General features: G+C 52.0%; 4 protein-coding genes and 1 pseudogene across 4 annotated transcripts; 2 read left to right on the top strand and 3 right to left on the bottom strand.

Moving 5' to 3' along the window:
• The first annotated feature begins 2,795 nt into the window (after window positions 1-2,795).
• On the top strand, window positions 2,796-3,278 carry LOC140223476 (cytochrome P450 71A9-like). Its single transcript, XM_072295317.1, has one exon. It carries the CDS (start codon window positions 2,796-2,798, stop codon window positions 3,276-3,278), a length of 483 nt encoding a protein of 160 aa, XP_072151418.1.
• A 986-nt stretch (window positions 3,279-4,264) lies between these two features.
• Window positions 4,265-5,816, bottom strand: LOC117865637 (putative cis-zeatin O-glucosyltransferase). The gene has a single exon (XM_034749865.2). It carries the CDS (start codon window positions 5,814-5,816, stop codon window positions 4,425-4,427), a length of 1,392 nt encoding a protein of 463 aa, XP_034605756.1. The 3' UTR covers window positions 4,265-4,424.
• A 1,460-nt stretch (window positions 5,817-7,276) lies between these two features.
• On the bottom strand, window positions 7,277-9,316 carry LOC117865764 (cytochrome P450 71A9-like; annotated as a pseudogene).
• A 2,625-nt stretch (window positions 9,317-11,941) lies between these two features.
• LOC117865877 (putative cyclin-dependent kinase F-2) lies at window positions 11,942-13,406 on the top strand. The gene has a single exon (XM_034750138.2). The coding sequence runs from the start codon at window positions 12,181-12,183 to the stop codon at window positions 13,261-13,263; it is 1,083 nt and encodes a 360-aa protein (XP_034606029.1). The 5' UTR covers window positions 11,942-12,180; the 3' UTR covers window positions 13,264-13,406.
• Window positions 13,407-14,358: 952 nt separating this feature from the next.
• LOC117865876 (pentatricopeptide repeat-containing protein At1g08070, chloroplastic) lies at window positions 14,359-16,777 on the bottom strand. Its single transcript, XM_034750137.2, has one exon. The coding sequence runs from the start codon at window positions 16,746-16,748 to the stop codon at window positions 14,661-14,663; it is 2,088 nt and encodes a 695-aa protein (XP_034606028.1). The 5' UTR covers window positions 16,749-16,777; the 3' UTR covers window positions 14,359-14,660.
• Window positions 16,778-16,911: the final 134 nt, after the last annotated feature.

Raw genomic sequence — 16,911 nt, 5'->3', positions numbered from 1 at the left:
CTAAGCTTGTTTGGATCGCGACCGGATTGAAAGCAAGCCCGGTTCGCTTTCGTATTACCATCATGATCCAGCCGGCGTAGACAGTGATCCTCGGGTGTTCCTGGTTCTTCCTTTGCAATTCCTGACCCTTGAGTGATTGTTGGGGGTATAATATTTTTAGGTAGTTCTATAAGGTGCTTGTCCCATGAGTTGATGGATCACAATTATATTTTTACCCATAATATCTACATGTCGCAATAGGATGTTGACCTAATCCCATACTTAAATGCTTCCAAATAAGTGATTTTTTTGAACCGATTCTTTTGCTTTTCTTGTGAACAGGAGAAACTGGAGTAGGAGAGCTAGCTGACCGAATATTTGATATATTAACTGCTGAAGCTAATCTTATTCTCTTCCTCACTTGAGTTGGCAATGGTTCCCTATTTACTTCGATAACCTTTTCTGCATAGCAATTAATCTATTCAATCTCTCACCGCTATCTTCAAAGGACCTTGCAGTTGCAGCAGGTATCTCTAAAGATTGATCTTCACCATCCTGAAATAGAGAATATTATATGATAATCTAAACTACTATAGCCAACATGTATTCCTGTATGCTTAGGAAAAATCAATTGAAGAATATCTCTGATAAATGACAATCTGATAAAAGAATGGGTGACATACATATTGTTTGTCTGAACCGTCAAGGCTTATGTAACTCTATATGCCATTTTTTTTCAGTTCAATTCACCATCACTTTGCTTTAAAAATAAACCATGTAACTGGAAATTAACATACATGTATTTCTAAACTCTATCAGTAGTTATCAGATGAAGCCTGTCGGCTGTGTTATCCTTGTATATTCTTTCTTCAATGATACAGGCAGTGAAGTCTACTACTCTACGGCAAGTTCTAACTACTGAAGGTGCATCGGTGAATAGGTTTGGTTCCTGTTGAGCACGGCTAATCTTTAAAGAACACATGAGCATGGTGTCAAATAATAGAAATGGATGCTATACATGCCATCGGTGATGGATGGCCAATTAGTCGGACTAGTTCAAATAAAAAAGGCACAGTTATCTAAGTCCATGTCCAAATTCCAAACAAGATTCAAGAACAAATCATTCCTATGGACTGAATCTTGGATCCGTCCCTTTCTTTGCGAACAATCTTAATCTGAATTTGAGTTAGGGTTCAAAGCTGAATCAATCCGAGAAACAAGCAACAGACATGAAAAAATAGAATGGAAACCAATGAAATAAGAAGAGATGGAAGGCCACCTTGTTTAGCCTGGATGGATCGGGAGTGGGGATTGACCCGTCATCGACGAGCTCCACGGTGAGAAGTGGCGGCAAGTCGACGTCCATATCGAGGGACCCACCCATGGAGGCAACCGCTTACCGCAGTCGTGATGCTGATTCGGCCGCCAGCACGGCCTCCAGCTCAAGACCTTGAGCGATACCGTCGCACGGCATCTTCGCCGCTGCCGTCCCTTTTTTCTTTCCCTCGATGTTGGCCTCGGTAGGTTTGACGGGTTAAAACCGCAAACTAGCTGACCCCGCTTGCTTCATCTGGGTCCACGCGGGTCCGGATCCAACCCGCGCTAGGAACGGTCCAGCATGGTTGAGCGCGGGCTGGTTCCCGGTTTCCCTGAACCCATGAACAGGGCTAGTCAGCTAGTTTTTGGAGGGAGCTAGGATCCACAGCCACTCAGCCAGTAGGACACGACACTTTGAGCAGCGCAGGTGCAGTGCAGCCGTGCAGGTCGCCTGCGGTCCCGTGCTTCGTTCCTTCTCTGGGACGTACCGGTGTGAGTGTCCTGCTCGCCGATGCAATCCGAGTCCAATCTGGCCACGACCCACGAGTCGTTTTCGGCGAGCGCGCGAGCGGTGGCGGGGGCGCCGACTTCGGACGGACACGGGACGGGAGGGCCTGCCGTGCGGTGCACCTGCATGCAGGGGTTGTCGTTTTTGGTTAGTTTCTTCAGCACGCCGCGCCCCTCGCCGACTCGAGAATCCGGCCGCGGAGTTAGCCTGGCTGCATGGCCGGTGGGAGTGCGGCTGCATGTCATGCGGGGAATTTGCGTTTGCGGGCTCGTCTTCTAGGACTCAAACCCAACGTTTGAAAAAAAAAATGAGGAGGGGTTTTATTTCACTCAGGTGAGATTTAGCTTTTCTTTTTTTAAAAGTAAAAGGCAGAAGCACTGCCATATCGTATAAGGAGAGGAGATATTGTAGTCCTCTCCTTCTTAAATTAAAGGTGGAGCTACTACCTTGGTTTTGTTTTAATAGAAACATTTATTTTCTATTAATTTTCACTCTTTTGCATGTCCTTGTTAGTCAGCTTTAGTTTAAAAAAAATTCTAAAGAAGGAAAGCGCTAAAATTTCGTATTATTCACAAACAAAACACAACAAGAAATTGAGTATTTTTGTGACAAGCTCAACAAAAAAAAGTAACTAGAATCTGTGGTCTTTTTTTGGCTTTTCATTAGCTGTTTTGATTCATCAAGTAACCATTAGTGAACGACAAACCTCGTGTGTTTTTCTTCTAGCTCTCTTTCGAATTCGAATCTTTTGTTCTCGACAATACTCCATTCTCGCCACCGTATCAATCATGGAATCACGACCATACACCTGGCGCCTAAGAGATATTACTAGTGATGGTCAAAATAAACATCACATTGTGGCGAAGTCTGCGTATAGTCTATAGATGTTATTACCACACTACTTGAGAATCTCCTCAGGAAAGCAGCTGGCGATCGAGCAGTTGAGAATCACCACGCCACGCAGCAATGCTCATGGAAACGCTCCAAGCTCATGAGCTCCTTGCAGGCGTCGTCCTCATCCTCGCTACCATCCTCCTCTTCAAGCAACTACGGCGCACCCGGCTCGGTCGCTTCTCCCCCACGCCCAAGAGGCCTACCCTTCATCGGCAACCTCCACCAGCTTGGCGCGCTCCCGCACGCCTCCCTCGCCGCGCTGTCCGCCAGGCACGCGGCGCCACTCATGCTGCCCCGCCTCGGCTCGGTGCCCACGCTCGTCGTCTCCACCGCCGACGTGGTGCTCGCCGTGTTCCAGCCCAACGATCGCGCCGTGTCCGGCCGGCCGGAACAGCGCGCGCCCACCAGGCTCTCCTACGGTCTGCAGGACGTCACCTTCTCCGCCCCCCGGACAGCCCGCCGTGGCGCCCCGCGCGTGCGCGGGTTCCAAGACGCCAGGGAGGCCGAGGCCGCCGCGCTCGTGAGGCCACCGAGGCATGCACAGTGCGCGGCTACGAGATACCGGCCAAGACGCGGGTGATCGTGAACGCCAAGGCCATCGGCGCGGACCCCGACGCCTGGGGCCCCGACGCGGCGCGGTTCGTGCCGGAGCGGCACGGGGGCGACGGCGTGGACCTCAGCGACCACAAGCCGTGGCACGACGGTTCGCGCTGGTGCCGTTCGGGATGGGCCGGAGGAGCTGCCCCGGCGTGCACTTCGCGACGGCCATGCTCGAGCTGCTCCTGGCGAACTTGCTGTCCTGCTTCGAGTGGCGCGCGCCGCCTGGTGGTGGTGGATGTGGAGGAGAAGCCAGGGCTGGTGGTGTCCAGGAAGAACGCTCTGGTGCTCGTGGCTGAAAGGAGATGAGTCAAGTGATACGTTGGGTCCTACAACTACAAGACGAGGACGCCTCGCCGGCCTTAGAGGGAGGGCCAGCGGCGGCAGGCCGGCCCGGCGGGTGCGGGGGCGGCGAGGCACGGGGCGGGGGTGCCCCCGGCCAGGCGGCGGAGGATGGCGGTTGGGCGGTGCCGGGGCGGGGGCGCCGATGGTGACGGCGGCGGTGGGAGGGGCAAAAGGCAACCGGCGCGGGTGGGCTAGGGTCCGCCGGAGCTCCGCGTCGGCCGGTTGGGCGGTGTCGGGATGGGGGCGCTGATGGTGACAGCGGCGGTAGGAGACAGCGGCGAGAGGGGCAAGAGGCGGCCGATGCGGGTAGGATAGGGTCCACCGGAGCTCCCCGTCGGCCGGCTGGCTGGCATGGAGCTCCGGCAGACCCAGCCCGCCCGCGCCAGAGGGGTGGGGGAGGGCTTAGGCGGCGGAGGGGTGGGGGAGGAAGAAGAAGAGGGTGGGGGAGGAGATAAGTAGAGATTGAGGAGGGATTTGAGCCGTCGATTTTAGATCCAATGGCTTAGAAATTCGTGTGAGGAGAGTCTCTGTTTCAGCTTGGTGAGCTATAGACAATAAAAAAATATATCAGACCTCCTGATAGGTTGAACACCACATAATTTGACAGGGATGATGGACGACAAGGCCAAATTTGCCGGTCATACAGCTAGAATTTTCTTAAATTTCTAAAGCTCAAGCTCACATTTTTACTTGGGAATTCATAGCATGAATTAAATTGAATTGAAAATAGAAGGTGCTACAGAAAAACGAATCAGAAAACGTTTTACCACCCGGCACTGTCGGATCACCTAGTGATGTGAGCAATGAAATCTTCAAGGTCCCTACGCGATGCCCCGCCTACTGCAGCCGACGAACGGACGGCCTCGCCTAGCGCCATTGCACGCTGCTGGATCTGGTGCCCTTCATCAGAGACCATTATCTTCTCAATCACCTCCCGTATGGTCGCCCTGGGTACCACCTCCCTTTGCTTTGCCATCGGTCTCACTAGGATGCCTGCCTTGAGGTGCTTGCACACCAGCTCAGCGTTCAACGGCTGATCGGAGTGCATGGGCCACGCCAGGATGGGCTTCCCGTGGCTCATGCTCTCGATGGTAGAGTTCCAGCCGCAGTGGCTCAAGAACGCCGCCGTGGCGCCATGTGCCAGGATCTCTAGCTGCGGCGCCCACCCGGTGATCACCACTCCCCTGCCCCCGGTCTGCTCGGTGAACTCGGAGAGGAGCTTCGCGTGCCGGTTCTCGCCGCGGTCCGTGAATATGTTGCCGCGATCAGCGTCGCGCAGCACCCAGACGAACCGTTGCTTGCTATCGAGCAGCGCCGCGGCAAGCTCTGTGACTTGCTCGCCTCGCAGCGACGTCGTCGAGCCGAACGACACGTAGAGCACAGTCGCCGGCGGTTGCTTGTCCAGCCAGTCTAGGCAGTCGTGGCGCTTGTTGCTTCTCTGGTCGGATGAACCCGCGTCGAGCACCGGGTTCAAGGGGCCGACATTGAAGAGCTTCTTGCCGGCTGCGGCAACGGCCAGCTGCTCCGCGAAGAGATCGATGAACTCGCCCTCGAGCGCCCGGCAGGTGTTGGTGAGGACGCCGGCGCTGGAAGGTATCGTCTGCCCCGATCTCGCCCGTTTCCTCGCGTACTCGATGAACTCCTCCGTCATGTAGGTGCAGATGGGGGCGCAGTCGACGCCGCGCTCACGCAGGAGGCGGCTTCCGGCGTCCGTCCGCCCGAGTAGGGTCGACAGCGAGGTGCAGACGAGTCCGAACCCCTCGCCGTTGGGCAGCCGCGCGGCCGCTTCGGCGGCGAACGCGTTGGCGATGTCGTAGAGCACGACCACGCGGCGGTGGGACGCGGAGAGCGCGCCGAGGAGCGCCGCGAGCGGCGCGGGCGCGCCGGCCGTGAAGGCCTCCCACAGCGGCATGAGGTGGGACGGGAAGCCGGCGGCGTCGGCGGGTGGCGGCGAGGCGTACGCGGCGATGGGGAGGTCGTAAAACCGGACGGTGCGGAGGGCGTCGTCGGCGCCCCAGCCATGCACGCGCGCGCGGGCCTGGCGGGCGTGCTCCGCGGGCGCCGCGTAGTGGACGGGCAGGCCGCGCGACGCGAGCTGCAGCGACAGGTGCAGCAGCGCGTTCAGGTGGCCCTGCGCCGGGAACGGCACCGCCACGACCGCGATGGAGGACTCCATGTCCGTGGGGGTGTTCCGTCGGCTGGCGTCGTGCGCCGCCCGGGGGGGACTCGCTCCTGCGGTACACCGTACACTTCACGGCCGTGTTGGTTCGTGTTGTTGATTGCCGCCCATCAGGGCTGTCCGATTTGGTATTTGTGACGTGGCCGGATGGAATTTCGACCATTCGGCCGGGAGTGTTCCGCTCCCGGCCGGCCGGCAGTCCCGGCCGGCTCCATGCCGTCGTGCCACTACTCGGCAGCCGCGTCCACGTGGCCTTAGCTTCTTCGGCCGTCCCTGGTTTGCTGCTGTGCGTCATGCATGACGCCCGCGCCGCTGCCGCTTGCCGGGCCGGCTGCGGCTGGTTGGGTACCGGGCTCGCTGCTGACGTCGTCGTGAGTGATTGAGTCGAGCATGTGCCACCAGCCAGTTTGTACCGGGCCGATATGGGCCGGTGATTACCGAAATTCGGACCGGGTATCTTTCAGAACTGCTGTTGGAATGAAGGTGGGGGAAAAAAAAACAGCTCGGTCGCTCGAATTGTCGGTTCGGTTATCGTTTAGGCCTGGAAAATTACTGAAATTCAGCCATCAGAGTGCAGCACTTCGACACTCCATTGGCAAAACTTTCAGCAGCCGTTATACCCTGCAAGATTCCAGGGATGCCGTTGGATCGCACTGTTGCTTCACTTGTGCTCCTAGTTGCCTAGTTGGTGACTGGTAACTGGTAAGCGCCTAGCAAGGCGGTGGCTGGTTGGAGCTAGAGCCTATCCCTCTAGATGACGAAACGGACTCAGGCACGTCCTAGTAGATGCGGCGTCAAATCCAGCTTTGTAGCTATGATAAGATAACCATATACTCTATCTGTTAAAAGAATGGCGAATTTCTTTGAAGTCCATTGGTGTGATGGTGAGCCAGGTATGACTTACCTGTCAAGATGTGTCTATGAGTTTGTACTTTGTACATCTAAAGAGGCCTTTTTTTTTAACATTAAAGGCGGGAGCTCTGCCATATCATATAAGAAGAAGATAGAGGTCCACAATTACATGGTGTTATTACATAGAAAAATGAGAGACGCTAACACATAAACAACAAAGGCTTGACATTTTACTGAATGACCGGTGCGCCACAAGCTTTTTGTCTCAAACCAATTTCTTCCTTAATCAGGCAGAACACTCCTTGTGGTGTTGCAAATCTGTTTTGGAAGATTCTTCGATTACGTTCATTCCAAATGTTCCAGCAGGTATTAATGAGCAACGCCGCTGCAGCCCTCCTCCTAAACTTTGGCACTGTCTGCAAGGATTGCCTCCACCATTCCTGTATTCCTTCATTTGCGACTGGCAATGAGGATGAAACTTTGAGACCATTGAGGATGAAACTTTGACAATTGTTTTTATTATTCGTATTTGTAAATCTTATGTAATGTAAAGGCATTTGAAATGTGTTTCCAAAGTCCAGACATAATCTAAGCTTGACTAGGTGTTGGTCGAGATATGCAAAATTTGACTTTCTAAGACTAAATACATCATCCATTTTCAAACCGGAGAGGGTACATTAAGTTTTAATGCTTCGCTTGAAAGATGCAATTTTCGATACGAGTTTCCCCACCATGAATCTCAAGAGTAACACAAAGGATATTGGAGGACCACATCAACCATGCATAGATCCTTTTCTGAATGGACAAAGCATGATAGACGCCGCTTATTTGCTGACCCTAGATCACCACATCACATCGTTTGGATATTACGTACACGTCCCGGCCCATTCCTGAAGGCAGCGACGTCGTCGTGTCCTTGTGGATCGAGACGGAACGAATCACTGGCCACGGCGCGCCTCCTTTCAGCCACGAGCACGAGCGGGTTCTTCCTGTGCACAGTCAGCGCGTTCTCCTCCTCAAGATCCCCTACCTCGCCGGGCGCACGCCAGTCGAAGCGGAGCAGCAGGCTGGCGAGGAGCAGCTCGACCACGGCCGTCGCGAAGTGCACGCCGGGGCAGCTCCGCCGGCCGAGCCCGAACGGCACGAGCGCGAAGCCGTCGTGCCACGGCTTGTGACCGTTGAGGTCGGCGCCGTCGCCGTCGTGCCGCTCGGGGACGAACCGCGCCGCGTCGGGGCCCCAGGCGTCGGGGTCCGTGCCGGTCGCCTTGGCGTTGATGAGCACCCGCGTCTTGGCTGGTAACACGTAGCCGTGCACCGTGCAGGGCTCGGTGGTCTCCCGGGGCTCAAGGAGCGGCGCCGGCGGGTGCAGGCGCAGGGACTCCCGGATGACTAGCTTCAGGTAGTGGAGCCGCGGGAGGTCGGATTCGAGGATCGTGTCTCTGCCGCCGGCGACGCTGCGCACCTCGTGCTGTGCCTTGGCGAGGACGTCCGGGTGCCTGACGATCTCGGTCATCGTCCATTCCGCGGTCGCCGACGATGTGTCGGTTCCGGCGACAAACATGTCCTGTGCATTCAAACACACAATGTACTCCATCATCCGACCAGTACATTATACATGTTTAGTAGTCGAGAACAGCAATGACAATTCTCCAGTAGGAATCTCGTTAGCATGCATGTCGTACCGTTAGGATGCCTTTGATAAGCTGGCTACGGCTGCCGAACGTGCTCCGATGAACCGGATCGTTGTGCAGACAAAGGAGCACGTCCACGAGTCCTCCTCCTTGGAGTTGGACATCGTGCCCTTGTGTATGTGTTCCTCGATAACCTTCTCATAGAACGCGTCGAGGTCATGGAAGTTCCTCTCTAGCCGCTTCCGAAGCCCACGGAGTGCATCCAGCCACCCGAGCCATGGTATGTAGTCGGCCACAAAGAAAGCACCAAGAAGCTTCTACATCTCCTCCAGCATAGCCTTGGTATGGATGCTATCTTCGCTGTCATCTCCAAGGGCGACACGTCGAACGATCCTGTTGGTCGTCGCGACAAGCATGCCGCTCAGATTCACGGCAGAACCGTCGCTCGATTCGTCCGCTATAGCCGCAACGAGCGCGGCAGCCTCGGCCTCGCGGACGCCGCGGAAGCGGAACCCTCGCACGCGGGGGGCGCCGAGGAGCTCCGACAGGCACGCGCGCCGCGCCGCGCGCCAGAAGGCGCCGTCCGGCGGCGCCAAGGAGATGTTCTGCAGGCCGTAGGAGAGCCTGGTAGCGGCGTACAGCGCCGGGCGGCCCGACAGGGCCCGGTCGTTGCCGCGCTGGAACACGGCGCGCGCCGCGTCGGCGGACGAGACGACGAGCGCCGGCACCGAGCCGAGGCGGAGCAGCATGAGCGGCGCCTCGTGCTCCGCCGCCAGAGCGGCCAGGGAGGCCTGCGGCAGCGCGCCGAGCTGGTGGAGGTTGCCGATGATCGGAAGCTCCCTCGGACGTGGGAAAGGAGGCGCGCCGGACCTTTTGAACGGTGGTGAGAGTGAGAGCAGTACGCGCTTCAAGAGGAGGCCGATAGCAACGAGCAGGAGAACGCGTAAGCCGAGCTCAAGAGCTTGGGGAGTCTCCATGGACGCTAATGCCTACTGCCGTGCCCGTACGTGCTCGTGGTCACATCTGCTACTTTGCCTAAAGCTCGTGATCTTTTGTACAAGTAGTGACGGACGCCGGAGTCGGAGAAACGTCACATCTGCTGAGTGGTAGGACGGCCGTGGCGATTGGACTTTTGTTTCTGATTCCATGGCTAGCTAGAACGAGAACTGCGTCGCAACACGGCGGCGCCCAAATCTCCTGGGTTACCACTCTCACGCGTTGGCACACGGATGACGGCGGGTCCGGCGTTCGCCGCGGCATCGTGCACGCATCGACCTGCCAGCGCTCGTCGCGCTCGCGTCCCCGTGCGCATGCGCAGCGGCCGCCCGCTGCGCCGACCGACGCACAGAGAGGACAAGTTGCTCGGTTTCGGCCTCGTCGAGGGCTCGAGGCCTTTGGCGCCGATTTTTCCCACGCGAACGGCCACCCGCTGGCGCGAGCATCCGTAACTAGCCTGCCGCTGGATAGGTACGGCAAATCCACTCTTTCACATCTCAAATTCAAATAATTATTATCTACTTTTTACCTCCCCTAATCCCATCCATATCCAATGGATAATTAACTTTGTACTACATATATACATATCCAATTGATTAATTGTACCCTCCCCGTACCCTACCCTCCTTGTTTCCAATCTTACTATTACTAATTGGAGGCTTCTTTTGAAGACTCCAGGTGAAGCCACCTAGGATTCCTAGGTGGATACTCTAGAAAAAGAAAGAAATTCTAGAAATTCTCACAAAAAAAGCAAAACATCCGACAATCAATCGATATATTCAAATCATCATAGCTATTGGATCTATTATATTTTCTAAAAAATTACCCACCTATGCCATTATGAAAATAGCCTAAAGTAACTCCCTAAATCTATATATAAATTACCCACCTCTGCCATTATATAAAATAAACTAAAGTAACCCCTAATCTTCATCAAAATTACCCACTTTATTCCATTATAAACAATATTTAAAATAACCTCCTAATTTGCAACTGAATTGCCTACCACTGTTACTTAAAAAAATTAAACCCCTTAAAATTTGCATCTGTATTACCCACACATGCCATTATTAAAAATAACATGAGGTAACTCTACATTTGAATAAATAACCTTAGTTAAAAATGTACAACAATATATGATTCTAAATCGTCTATATCTTGCACTATTGGTATACGATATAATAATTAAGGTCTATACGCATGATGTGTGTCACCATTTATAAGATATAAAGTGATGAGAATATAGATTTCTATGCTAAAATTGTATCTCAAACTTAAGGTTCATTAAATAAATTCAAGCGCATACCTGCGATGCAAAGTGAAAAGTTAAATATTATAAATGTGGATGAAAATATTATAGAGTAGTTTCTAACTAAAATCTATCACAATTGGATGAAGATATTAAGTATATATCTACATAAGCATTGTGTATTCGAATATTTAACAAACGAGAGCTAGCTTATGGTAATAGTTTTTTAGCAATGTAGTCTCATTTTTTCCATTGGAGGCTTCGCATTAGTTCCCACGAGACAAGCTAGAAAAAAGAGACAAATTCTCATAAAAATTAAAAATGTCAAACATCAATCCTGTAAACTCTAATAATCATAGCCATTGATCTATTATATTTTCTAAAACGTTACCCACCACTATTATTGTGGAAATGTTCAAAAATGAGCTCTAAACCTATATTTCAATTACCGAGCTCAGCTATTATAAAAAATAATCTAAAGTAACCCCATAACCTTCATCCAATTTACTAATACACATCATTATAAAGCATAACTTAAAATGTCATTCTAAAATTTTATCTATGTTATCCACGTATGTCGTTATTAAAAATAACCTAAAGTAAACATTTAAATCTTAATCTAATTATCTTTATGTGCATCATACAGAAATGTTAAAAGGTAAATTAGTATATGATTTTAAATTACGTATTTATGTCATTGTTAATAAAAAATACTAAGTTAAAGTACATGCACATGATGAGTGCCACCATTTAGACCATTTATACATGTATGTGAGAAATTGATGAAAAATATTGATTTGTATGCTAAACAAAATGTACGGAGGATTGGAGGTGTGATACAAAATGGAAAAAATATGAATATGGATGAAAAAGTGCATTGAGTAATTATTAATTAAAAATCAATCACAACTGGATAGATACATATCTATATAAGTATTATGTTGAAGTATTGAAAAATAAGAGAGTAGTAGGTAAACAATTTTGATTATTAGCTAGAAGTTTAATTTCTAAATAATTTTTAAATACAATAGCTTCTAAAAAAATATTAGCCCGTGCGGGAGCACGGGTTGATGGACTAGTGTGAATATAATGGCTTAACACAGATAACGCCGAATCGCCGATGCTTGGTTCAGAACATAAACATGAAGCAGACACTATGCAGACGGGTGCTCTCTGAACTCAAATTGTGCTCAACAGATTTCTGGCGCTCGCCCCTGCAAAATTCAGAAGCACGGAGACGCTAAATGTTGCATCATTCTAACTTCAGATGTTTGCGTTCTAGAAGAGCTGAGTACCAATCGACTTGCTGCTCCATGAATTTTTTTAGACTGCTCCAGTTTAACGCTTTCCCTTCCGATTAAAATAAGTCCCCGCGTTTCTTCAGGCCATGGTAACCGAAGAAAAGTCGGAGCCGAGTTCGTTACGGTCCGACGCCGTGCCCGCCACACAACGAGTCGGAGCCAGCCAACAGATGCTCGATCTGTGTCGCCAGCAGCAATCCGACAATCCGACCTCCGCCGCCTTCGATCCCTACGAGCATAAATGGCCGGGCAACGCAGCGCCATGGCCACGCCACGCCTGAGCCGTCTCTCATCTTCCTCCTCCCAACGATCCAATAGTCGAGACTCGAGACATGGGGCGCCCCGCCGCCGCCGCCGCCGCAGGAGGGAGCCGCAAGAGGCGGCGCGTCTCCGTGGGCAGCACCGAGCACTACGAGGAGGTGTCCCGCCTCGGCGAGGGCAACTTCGGCGCCGTCGTCAAGGCGCGGCACCGCGTCACGGGCCAGACCGTCGCCATCAAGCGCCTCACCACGGCCGCCGACGACGCGGCTGAGGACCCGATGCGCGAGGCGAGCCTCCACGAGGCGTGCGGAGACCACCCCTTCATCGTCGGCTTCCACGGCCTCGCACGCGACCCGGCCACGTCGCGCATCTGCCTCGTCACGGAGTGCGTCGACGGGCCGAGCCTCCACGACTACCTCGACCACCGGAGCCGCCGCGGCTTCCCGCCGCTCCCGGAGCCCACGGTGCGCGCCGTCATGTGGCAGCTTCTGACGGCCGCCAAGGCGATGCACAGCGCCGGCGTCATCCACCGCGACATCAAGCCCGAGAACATCCTCGTCTCTGGCGACCGCAGGTCCGTCAAGTTCTGCGACTTCGGGCTGGCCATGTCCATGTCCGACGCGCCGCCGTACGAGCAGGCGGGCACGCTCTCCTACAAGGCGCCGGAGATGATGCTGGAGATGCCCGTCTACGACGCGCGCGTCGACGCCTGGTCCCTGGGATGCGTCATGGCGGAGATCATCAACAACGGGGGGCTGCCGTTGCAGGGCGACGGCGAGGACGGGCAGCTCCGCGCCATCTTCGACGTGCTCGGCGTGCCGGACGACGAGACATGGCCGGAGTTCTCTTCCACGCCGTTCGCCGCCAAAGTGGTGCCGGAACTGCAAGTAGTGCATCGGAAGAATTGTCTGCGCGAGCTCTTCCCTGAGGCGGCGCTGTCCAAGGAAGGATTCGAGGTCCTCGACGGCCTCCTCACCTGCAACCCCGGCAAGCGGCTAACGGCGGACGCCGCGCTCAAGCACCAGTGGTTTGCCAAGGTCGACGCGTTGGAGCTTCCAAGGAAAGATGAGGTGGCGTCGGCGTTGCCCGGGAAGAAGAAGCTCCGCATGGCTCCTGCGGCTTGTGCGAAGAGACGAAAGCTGCAGTGTGTGTAACTTTAGAATTCTTTGATCGTCTCGTGCATGTAAAGATCTGTACTCTGGTATTTTCGAGCAGATCATGTAATGGCTTCTCAGCTTCTGTAGTGTTGTGCGAGAGTAAATTGTATTGTCGAATCAATCTATCCTGTTCAGAATTATGCTAGGCCTTTTTGTCCTTGCATTTAATTTTCTGTAAGCAATCTTATGCTAAAATGCTACATCTCTGAATTTTGGTCTCAAAATTGAATGATGCAAGCTGATCAGTGTAGACTCTGCTCATTTGGGAACATAAATGCTTCTGTCAAAAAGAGAGAACTCCTTTGTGAAGTCTATATGTTAATCTTTGCCTGAGAGGCACTAGAAAAGAAGGGAAACTCTTTAAAAAACAAATCATCCGACCACTGAATTGATAGACAATTTCTGTTGGATCCAAAATTTTATAAATAAGCCACCTTGCATGTAAAATCGTATTAAAAGATATCTGCTCATAAATTACTGTCTCTACCATCTTAATATTACTAACTAGAGAGCCCAGGTGAAGCCACCTAAGATCCTAGGTGGACAATTTAGAAAAAGAGAGAAATCCTAGAAATTCTCAAAAAAAAAACATCTAGCCATCAATCAGTAAACTCAAATCATCATACCCATTAGATTTATATTTTTTAAAAAAATTACCCACCTATGCCATTATGAAAATAGCCTAAAGTAACCCCTAAATCTATATCTAAATTACCCGCCTATGCTATTATATAAAATAAACAAAGTAACCCCCTAATCTTCATCAAAAGTACCCACTTATGCTATTATAAACAATATTTAAAATAACCCCCTAAAATTTCAACTGAATTGCCCACCACTAATACTTAAAAAATAACTTAAAGTAACCCCTTAAATTTGGATCTATATTACCCACATATGCTATTATTAAAAATAGTGTGAGGCAACCCTACATTTGAATCCAAATCACCTATTTTAAATATGCACCAATATATGATTCCCTATCGGTATATGATATAATAGTTAAGTATATACACATGACATGTGTCACAATTTATAAATATATCTGAAACTACAGATGCAAAGTATAATTTCTATCAAAGTTTAGGTAAATGAAATGGAATAGGTTAGCTCTTATTGGTATTCATGCGTAACACAGTAATAATCTGTACACAATCGTACTATACACGAGCTTCACAAGTATTGTTCATGGGCTTACCTACACTTGAACAGAAGAACTTGATGCAGGCTAGCAAAGTTTAAAGGTTTCAGAAACACTAAAAGCAGGAGTCTTCTATTTACACGTTACTATGTTAATCTGGCTTCCACTCCCTCCAATGGGCAGGTACGCCTGTGTCTATCCTTATCCAAAAGAAAGGTCTTCAGCACAAATACAGAAAACTGCTATCAGCCTATCACCAGTAATCATTGCAGGAGCAAGAGCCATCCTTGAAATGATGAAATCTATTCCGGTCTCGAACAACAATCTCTCGATTGTACACCTTTGAAATCAGCTTTGTGGCTGAGTGGCAGTCTGTGCACACTCTCAGATTCTTCGATAAGCGAATTGTGGTGCCAGGGCGCAACTTCATCAGACCAAACGCAATGGCCAGTTTCTCACTGTGATGGGAAACAGACACTTCCTTCTCACACTCATCAACATCTAGCCTTGCATCAGCTGTATTTGGGACATATCCGGCCATCTTGATCTTGTCAATCATCTCCTCAACTTTATCGTATATCTCCCTCAACTGGGAGTGGTTACTGTCTTCAGCAAAGAACTCAAAGACCACACCATCCAGCTCAATGAGACTGCACCCAGGAGTTTTCTGAATCCCCCTATCCTTCATTTCCCTTCGAATCATTGCTGCATCCTTCCATCGACCAACTGATGCATAGATGTTTGACAGAAGTATGTAGTCGCCACTATGACTAGGGTCCAATGAGATGATCTGCTTCAGTGCTTCTTCCCCAACTTCAACATTTTTTTGAAGTGCGCAGGAAGACAGCAGTGCCCTCCAGATAACTGTATTAGGCTCAATTGGCATGGCTCTGATAAACTGATACGCCTCATCGATCAAACCAGCCCGGCCCAACAGATCCACAACACAGCCATAGTGCTCAATTCTTGGCTGGATTCCATAATCCTGAGTCATGCTGTCAAAATGCTGGCAACCCTCTTCAACTAAGCAGTTGTGACTGCAAGCCATGAGGACACCGATGAATGTCACATATGTGGGCTCAATACTGGCCTTGCGCATGGATGAGAAGAGCTCTAGTGCTTCCCTGCCCCTTCCATTGCTTGCCATGCCCTTTATCAAGGCCGTCCATGTCCAGGAATTCTTCACAGGCATTGACTCAAACGCCTCAACTGCACTGTCAATGCACCCACACTTCGCGTAGAAGTCCACCAACGCGGTACCAAGTGCAACAGTGAGAGGCAAATGTTTCTTTCTTATATATGAATGCACCCACTTCCCTGTCTCAAGTGCACCTAGGACAGCACAAGCAGAGAGCACACTGACCATGGTCACATCATTCGGTTCCACCTCAGAGACCTGCATCTCACTGAAAAGAGCAAGCGCCTCCTGGCACTGATCTGCCTGTGTGTAGCCTGAGATCATTGCACTCCAAGCAACCACATCACGAGACTGCATCCTGTCAAACAACCTCCTTGCCTCACCAAGTTTGCCGCACTTGGCATACATGTCCACCAGCGTGGTCACCAAGTTCCAGTTCCGCAGCATCCCCTTCTCTTCCACATAGCCCCCAATCCAATTGGCAAGTTTGGAATCACCTGCTCGCCCGCATGCTGTGGCGACACTCACCAATGTGACCTCATCAAAGGGCGCCCCAACCTCAAGCATGCCCTTAAACATCTCAACCACCTCCTTCCAATTTCCATTCTTTAAGTATCCTGCCATGATTGTGTTCCAAATTACCACACCCTTATCGTCCACAGCGTCGAACAGCACCCGCGCCGCTGTGACATCCCCACAGCTCGTGTACATATGTATCAAGCTGCTCAACACGAACCGATCGACCATGAGCCCACATTTGACGGCGTAAGCCTGGACGCCGCGCCCTGCATCCAGAGAGCACATCCTGGAGCATGACTTGAGGGCGCAGGCGACGGTGTGCTGGTCCGGCCAGATGGAAGCCTCGTCGAGCATTTCGACGAACAGGAGCAGCGCGTCCTCCAGGTGGCCCGCGCGGAGGAACGCGCGCATGAGGACGTTGTAGCACGGCGCCGATAGGGGCGGCCGGGGCCCCAGGCGGAACAGGCGGACCGCGTAGGCGAGTTGCGCCGGCGAGGCGCCGTCGGCGGCGGCCTCGAGGAGGGAGTGGAAGGATTTGGGCGAGGCGGTGAGCTCCCCGGACTTGATTAGAGCCGCGTGGAGCTGCGGCACGTGGCCGAGATCTGCGCGGCCGGGTGGAGGACTGGGCGGCGACGGCGCGGCGGTGGCGGGGAGAGCCGCCGCCGGGTGGACGGCGGTGGCCATTCAGAGCTCGCTGGGGTATAACCGCTTGAGAGCGCACCAACCGGCACTTGCCTATCATTGGTTATCCAAGCAGTAGGCCCGTTGGAGCACTGACATCTGGGCCCACCGTGACCGGGCCCACACGAAACAGCCACCTGCCCTTCAATTTAAACTCTGGATCCGC

The sequence above is a fragment of the Setaria viridis genome, chromosome 7 (genome assembly GCF_005286985.2).
Source record: "Setaria viridis chromosome 7, Setaria_viridis_v4.0, whole genome shotgun sequence".
NCBI lineage: Eukaryota > Viridiplantae > Streptophyta > Magnoliopsida > Poales > Poaceae > Setaria > Setaria viridis.
The sequence above is the reverse complement of the archived record's forward strand: the minus strand, read 5'-3'. Positions and strand labels throughout refer to the sequence as shown.

Excerpts from the sequence above, each read along its gene's own strand:
- LOC140223476 (XM_072295317.1), top strand. The coding sequence starts at position 2,796 with ATGAGCTCCTTGCAGGCGTCGTCCTCATCCTCGCTACCATCCTCCTCT.
- LOC117865876 (XM_034750137.2), bottom strand. The coding sequence starts at position 16,748 with ATGGCCACCGCCGTCCACCCGGCGGCGGCTCTCCCCGCCACCGCCGCG.
- LOC117865877 (XM_034750138.2), top strand. The coding sequence starts at position 12,181 with ATGGGGCGCCCCGCCGCCGCCGCCGCCGCAGGAGGGAGCCGCAAGAGG.
- LOC117865637 (XM_034749865.2), bottom strand. The coding sequence starts at position 5,816 with ATGGAGTCCTCCATCGCGGTCGTGGCGGTGCCGTTCCCGGCGCAGGGC.